Genomic DNA, 7,259 nt, shown 5'->3' on the forward strand with positions numbered 1-7,259 from the left:
GTGTGCACACCTGAGCACGGTGGTTTTAAGCCTGAAAAACCTCGGTGAAGCATGGAGGTGCCAAATCCCTTACTTGCATCAAAGTCCTTGGTCCTCAGAGTTGCAGAGAAATGTAGGGATCTGTCTTATAGGCTGCAAGAGACCACTGATTTTCATGTGATGATTTTTAACCCTTACCATGCTTCTCCCACCTGTCTCCAGCTCCATGGTCTCTGCCTGCCCAGTGCTGGCCCAGTGACCGAGGGCTCAGGCTCCCATGCTGGTGAAGCAGGACAGCAGGTCAGGGAGGGGTGCAGGACAAACTCACCCTCCCCAGCCTTCCTGGCAGAGAAGGAGAAAGGACACAGGCACAGAAAACATGATAAACACGGGGAAAAATAAAGGAATTGTTCGAAAAAGGAAAAAACCCAGACTTCAAGCCTGCTTTGTTTACCTGGGTGCAGGGAAGAGGGAGGACAGGCAGGGATGGTTTTGCTGAGGTGTTCCATCTATCTCTGTATCTCTACAGAGCACTGAAATGCAGAGCCAGCACCAGCAGAACTAAGTGCCACCTCTGGAACCAGTATTTATTCCCTTTAGCTGTTTCCATGTCAATAAAGTTGGATAAAGTAGGGTCTGGATGCTTCATTTTGAAACAGTGGGGACAGTGTAAGTCTGCCCTTGAATGGAAGCCCCTAATCCCCCATGGAGCAGGAGAGTGTCAGAAGAGCCGTGCTCAGTGAGCTCAGATCCTGACAAATCCAGCACATGAGGTGAGGCAGCAGCTACCACCAAGCCCACCACACTGCCAGGGCTGAGGAGCACCTCATGCCATGCTCCAGCCCTGCTCCAGCTGCGGGCACTCCACCAGTGCGGGGCACATGGCAGGAGTGTGCTTTGGGGCACAGTGCTGGGGCTCAGCCACCCAAGCCCCACATGTTGGGAAATTGTTCCTTGTCCCGTTTCTGAGACGTGATTGGGCTTGACAAGCAGCACGGCTTTATGAACTGTGCTCGGCCCTTGCGTCATTTGCGTTATTGCAGCTGAAATCTCCTCCCAGCCCTCCCTCCTGCCTGCCCCCACAGGCACCAGTGGCTGCAACAGGCACCCACAAGCCCAAAGAGCAAAAGACAAGAGGATAAAAATACCCATGTAAGAAAAAGAAAATAAAAAGGGGGAAAAAAGCCCAAGGCACCATCTGGATTCAAAGGCTGGAGAGCAGAGAAGCACCAGGAAGGAAGGGAGCAAGAAGAGAGGTGCTGGCTTGCAGGTTCCGATTCTGTGTCTGCTCCCAGCACAGCCGGTCTCTGGAGCCACATCCCTGTTCTGTCTCAGCAGACTGGGCATTTACACAAACCTCTGTGGGTACCTCCAGCAGGCAATAGCTCACACATCCCTGTGGGGTGGGAAGGGCTGGAGCAGCTCACCCATCCCTGCCGTGTGAAGGGAACAAAAAGCAGCATGGAGGAAGGCAAGGGGGAACCTACCCCAGAGAGGATGAGAGGTCCCTGTTGCTGAACTGCCCCACTCTTCATCTTCCCTCTCACTTCAATTTTATCTTGCCTGGAGGCACAAAAGGAACTCAGCAGTGGGAGAAGCAAGATGCCAGAAGCAACATTTGCTGCTGAAGTGGATCCATGTGGGGCCAGGGAAGGAGTTTCTCCAGGACGTGCAGCAGCAATCCATGTGGAGTCAGGCAGCGCCGGGACAGGACCCCTGCTCCTGCAGCAAACCAGCACCAACCCCAGCCAGGAGCTGCCTTTAGTCCCAAGCAAAGCCCTTTTCCCAAGGCATGCGCGGGGCCAGCCTGCTCCTTGAGCCTGCAAGGGCAGCCGTGCGCGGCTGCCACCCGTGTCCTCACCCCGCGGGAGCCCGGCGGGGCAGGACGGCCAGGCACAGCCCCCCGCCTGCCCGGCAGCTCCGGGCAAATCCCTGCCTGTCCCCAGGGTGAATCCCACATGCCATGGGCAAGGCTGCAGAGAGGGAATGGTGGGAAAAGTCCCGGAAAGTCACTTGTCCGCAGCTCTAAGGAGCATTCCTGCAGTGGAGCGGCAGCACTCTCAGCGCCTCCTTCGGAGCGCCACGGGACTGGCACATCAGCAGCTCCGGAATAAACCCTCAACAGCGACCCGGGGCAGGCAGCTGATTTCTGCCTGAAATAAATGGCTTTGCGGTAGTGCTTCCCCTCAGGGGAAACGTGTCCTGACAAGCTGCAGTTACTCGAGTGCCCCGAGGGTTTGTGGAGCCTGGTTGCTTTGGAGAGTGTTTTACTGGCTGCTCCCAATGCCAAGAGCAGCTTTATACCAATAATAAACAAGGCAAAACATGAAGCCAGAGCAAACAGCTGATAAAAATCCACATTTTGCTGCCTGTGCTCGCTTTTGTGGCTCCGCAGCACAGGGCGGGTAAGGGCAGCAGGAAATCTTTGTGCTGCTGGCACTTGGCCTTCCCCCTGAGGGGTAAAACACTGCCCGGGGCTTCTGCTGCTGCCCCGTGCCGACTGCCAGGAAACATCGCTGGAGGAATGCACAAGGCATCCCTCGGACTCTGAATGTTCACCTCGGACTGTGCATGTTCATCTCGGACTGTGCATGTTCACCTCGTACTGTGCATGTTCACCTCGTACTGTGCATGTTCACCGCGGACTGTGAATGTTCATCTCGGACTGTGCATGTTCACCTCGTACTGTGCATGTTCACCTCGGACTGTGAATGCTCTCAGACTGTGAATGTTCATCTCGGACTGTGAATGTTCATCTCGGACTGTGCATGTTCACCTCGTACTGTGCATGTTCACCTCGGACTGTGAATGCTCTCAGACTGTGAATGTTCATCTCGGACTGTGAATGTTCTTCTCGGACTGTGCATGTTCATCTCGGACTGTGAATGCTCTCAGACTGTGAATGATCATCTCGGACTGTGAATGCTCATCTCGGATTGTCAATGCACATCTCGGACTGTGAATGCTCTTCTCGGACTGTGAATGCTCATCAGCTCTCTGCTGTTGAAGCAGAGCTATGAGGCTGGGCACAGGCTGTCGTGCCCTGCCGAGGCTGCTGGAGGAGCGCACTCCTGAGACGGGCAGCAGCTGCCCCTCCTGGCCAGCCCGAGCTGCAGGCTGCTGCACAGCTCATCCATCGGGGCTGAGCTGCAGGCTGCTGCACAGCTCATCCATCGGGGCTGAGCTGCAGGCTGCTGCACAGCTCATCCATCGGGGCTGAGCTGCGGGCTGCTGCACAGCTCATCCATCGGGGCTGAGCTGCAGGCTGCTGCACAGCTCATCCATCGGGGCTGAGCTGCAGGCTGCTGCACAGCTCATCCATCAGGGCTGAGCTGCAGGCTGCTGCACAGCTCATCCATCGGGGCTGAGCTGCAGGCTGCTGCACAGCTCATCCATCCATCAGCAGCTCCAGGGAGCTCCAGCAGCAGCAGCAGCACCGCAGGAAGGAAGGCAGAGCCGAGGCGAGCGGAGAAGGAGCGGCCGGGGCAGAGCCTGGCAGGACACGGCGGGTGCGAGCTGCCTGCCGCGCACAGGCTGCCATCGCTGTCTGCTCTAAAATAGCATTTAACATGACAAGAGGTGTCGGATGGGCAAGAGCTGGCTCTCCCCAGCTCTTCCCTTGCCGAGAGCCTGTCTACGCTGCCATATGTCACTCTGCCGTATACTTCATCGTGCTTTATTTGTCATCCTCTAGCACATATGGTAACAGCTCCGCTGCCTGGCACTTGGAGAGGCTGGATTTAGCTCTGAATCAGGCACAAACAAACACTCACTTGGGGCAGTGCTCTTTGCTTCTCACCATCCCCACCTCCCCATGCTGCCTCGAGGAACAGGCAGGCAGCTGGGCTAGATCAGCACTGCAGATCAGCTTTTAACTGATGAAGCATTTTATCTCAGTATTTTATCCTATCCTAGTCCATTTCCTATTCTATTTTATTTTATTCGATTCAACTCTATTAGTGTTATTCTATTCCATTCCATTCTGCAGCCTCTACCATGGAAAGCAGGAAAGGTAGGAAAATAGCAGCCACAGCTCAGTTTGGGATTTACTTTAAGCCACCACAAAGAAGAACAACTATGGGGAAAAATAGTCATGGATGAAGGAACCAAAGGTGAGGGACTTTACATACTGGCCAGGCAGGGAGCTGACTCTGAAACCTGAATGGCCATGGTGGTGGCTGCTGTCCCTTCTCTTCAATGCCACTTCTGGGAAGCCAAGAGCACAATTCAACCGTTTCCCTTGGTGCAATCATGTTTACTTAAACAGAACACGCTGGTTCCTTTTACCTTGGGCACAGCAGGGACAAACATCACAGGAACATTGCTTGCCCATCAATTCTCAGCCTGACATTCCACATAGAGCTGTGGCTCCAGGGGACTCTGTCCCTGCTCACTCAGCAGGGCCACCCTCCAAAATCTTGCCCCTTTTGCCAGCACAGAGCAGGTCCCTGCCTGGGGCTGAGCACACCAGGGGCAGAGGCTGCAGCAGGGCAGGGCAGGGGCTTTGCTGACCACAACACAGGGATGTCCCAGCTGGCTGTGCTGGAACACCATTTTTCATAAGAAAGTATATAAGAAGTTGTCCATGTCCTCGGGAAAATTGTTTTATCGTGGGATGGTTTGAACCTTCTGCTTCTGTTCCCCAGATCAGGGAACTCTCACTGGACATGACTGGAAGCTCTCCATGGAGCCCACCGCACAATCCACTGTGCGCCTGAAACCACAGCAATCACACCGAGTGACTTTGGCAGGCAGGTGTGTGCAGCCCCAAGGAAACTTTTTCTGTGCCCCTTGCAGAAATCTGGCACTTTCTGAAAGGGAAAAGAGTCTCCAGATCCTTATTCCTGAGGAGTGCTGTGGAGCGTCAGTAATAAGTCATTTTTGGCAGGCATATGTGAACAGCATCCAGGGAGGGAGAACTTCATCACAGCAGAGAAATCCTTCCAGCCTGCCTTTGGTATGACTCCAGCAAGCCTGAAATATCCCTGAGAGCTCTGCTCCTTCCCCTTCTCAGAGCTATCCTGACCCTGTCTTGGGTAACGTACCAAATTCACATGTTCCCAGGCCACTGGTTTGCAGTGTTTCCTTATTTTTATACAGGGTTTTGCAATATATAGGGTTTGGATGGGCATAAAAATGGGCATTTGCTCAGGGAAAGGCTTCCCCAGTTAGAACAATTTCTGTCCCTCCCCATTAGGAAAGCAGGACCCTGTCACTGCCTGAAGGCAGGGTGCAAGTGAGCCCCACACAATGTGTTTTCACCCAGTAATTAATTACCTAGGGCTTCTCTAATTATCAGAGCTTCCACTGACAATTCCCAGAGGCCAATAGCAAATGCCAGATTCTGCCCCTCCAGCAGCTGCCTACAATCCCTTGCAGGGCAGTGCCTCCTGTTGCTGGGACAGGAAGCAGGACAGTGTCCCCAGTCTCCTGCTCCTGCAGGAGCATCACACACTCATCCCACAGCCCCACGGGCACTCTGGCTGCCCTGGACTGGGACCTGTGCAACGCTGCCCCGGCACACTGCACCCTGCCCTGACGGGGCTGAGATGGGGCTGGGTGAACCATGAGAACCAACAGCGATGTCTGGGCATTGCTGAGAGTGAAATCAGCCTCCCCAGGCCAGGCTGGTGGTCCAGGAGCTGTTCTGAGCAGGGCTGGGGGTTTGCTACAGCCCAAATTCCATTTTGTGCACTCCGGACAAATGCAGGGATGTTTTGGATTTGCACCTACTGGGGCCAGAGAACAGCTCAGCCAGCAGAAGTGTCCAGGCCAGCAGCAGTGGCTGTCAATGTCCTCCAGTCCCCAGGGCCAAGGAAAAACAGCCCAGGGTGGGAGCATGGCAACATCCAGCTCAGACAAACTCACCAGGGTGCACATGTGCAGCCACGTGCCCAGTGCCCACCCCACCAGCCAGAGGGCACAAGGTCACTGGCCAGAGAGCCAGCAGGTCACCAGCCCTGGCCCTAGGGCTGCCAGTCAAGGTTATTGGTGACGCACCTGCCCAAAAAGCCAGCCTGGGAGGAACCATGCCAGCCGAGGAGGAGCCTTGGCACCTGAGCGAACATGGGAGGGGCAGGGGGGCACTGGACACTGTTGACCTTGGGAGTGCACAAAACACAGGAGGTACTTAAGTCCCTGCAGAGCCCCTTGAAACCTCTTCTGAGCTCCAAACCTCCACAGCTGAGGACACAGGCAGTGCTTTCCTTACCTTGTTGTCAGGGTATCGCTTTCAGCTGACTCTGGTGGAGCCGCTATGACCGAAACAACAGGTTACTCGGGGTGAGTAACAGGGGAACGCCTGCATTTGTTTTAATAAGAGAAGAAAGGTTTGGTTTAAGGCTCATTTATAAAACTAACCTGCATTGTTTGTTGCTTCCCATCTCTTACAGCAGGTGGAAAGGGATAGCAAGCTGGTCTCTGGCTGCCTGCAGCGTCTGCACTCAGCCTGCCAGGCAGTTATTTGGGACAAGCTGAAATCCTGGTTTGCTAAGAGCTTAGTAAACTGTCACATAGAAAATAGCACAGTACATCACCCCTGGACATTGCTGGCAAAACCCTATGAAGGAAAGAGCTAAGGTTGCCATTGACAAAATTGATACACACTGAGACATATTTTTTGCCAAATACATAAATATAATAACACACATGTCAAAGAGGTTACCTGAAGCAGCTGGTCCAAACACCACACACAGCTGGCTTGTCCCTTGTCCCTGTACCATCCCTTGTCCAACACCAGGGCTGTGTGTACTCTTGTGGAACTTCCAGGCTGCCCTGTGCCCACTACTGCCTGTCCCCCTCCCTGTGGGCACTGCCTGGTGCCCCAACCCATCTTCTCCTTGTCTCCCTGCAGGAGTGGGCTTGTCCTTGTTAGAAACCCACACCTGGACTTGATGGAGGAGGATGTCCTGTACCACTTGGACCTGGGAACCAAGACGCACAACCTGCCAGCAATGTTTGGGGACATAAAGGTAAAGAGCAGGTCCAAAAGCAAGGCAGCAGCTGCCCCCTGCACAGGCTCTCCAGCTGGGCATCCCATGGTGCTACCAGCCCGTGCCAGGGCCCCGCTGCTGCCAAAGCTCCCGCGGGGTGGGGTCTGGCTGCTCAGCTAAGGGACTCAGCAGCAAAGCAGTCTGGGCAAAGACGTTGTCTGTCCTGGTTTGTTTGGGCAGAAATTACAACAGAAAACCCTTTTAAAAACCTGTAGCTCTGTAAAACCCAATTTTGGCTCCATGTTGGAGGACAGAGGGGGCATTTGTCCAAAGCATCTTGATCATCAT

The 7,259-nt window shown here is 54.3% G+C and overlaps 1 protein-coding gene and 1 long non-coding RNA gene across 3 annotated transcripts in view; one reads left to right on the forward strand and one right to left on the reverse strand.

Annotated features, from left to right (window-relative positions):
- Positions 1 to 6,147: 6,147 nt before the first annotated feature.
- Positions 6,148 to 7,259, forward strand: part of UPP2 (uridine phosphorylase 2) — an 8,351-nt gene continuing 7,239 nt past the window's right edge. For both annotated transcript variants that reach the window (XM_086896456.1, XM_086896457.1), the window contains exons 1-2: positions 6,148 to 6,261; positions 6,833 to 6,950. In XM_086896456.1, the coding sequence (XP_086752582.1) occupies positions 6,236 to 6,261; positions 6,833 to 6,950 (144 nt within the window). In that variant the 5' untranslated portion in view covers positions 6,148 to 6,235. The remainder of the gene's footprint in view (positions 6,262 to 6,832; positions 6,951 to 7,259) is intronic.
- Positions 6,595 to 7,259, reverse strand: part of LOC147652338 (uncharacterized) — a 7,340-nt gene continuing 6,675 nt past the window's right edge. The window contains exon 4 of the long non-coding RNA XR_015288902.1: positions 6,595 to 7,259. This exon is cut by the window's right edge and continues 1,144 nt beyond it. This is a non-coding gene — a long non-coding RNA (uncharacterized LOC147652338).

Source organism: Cyanistes caeruleus, chromosome 7 (genome assembly GCF_971803275.1).
Source record: "Cyanistes caeruleus chromosome 7, bCyaCae1.hap1.1, whole genome shotgun sequence".
Classification (NCBI taxonomy): Eukaryota; Metazoa; Chordata; class Aves; order Passeriformes; family Paridae; genus Cyanistes; species Cyanistes caeruleus.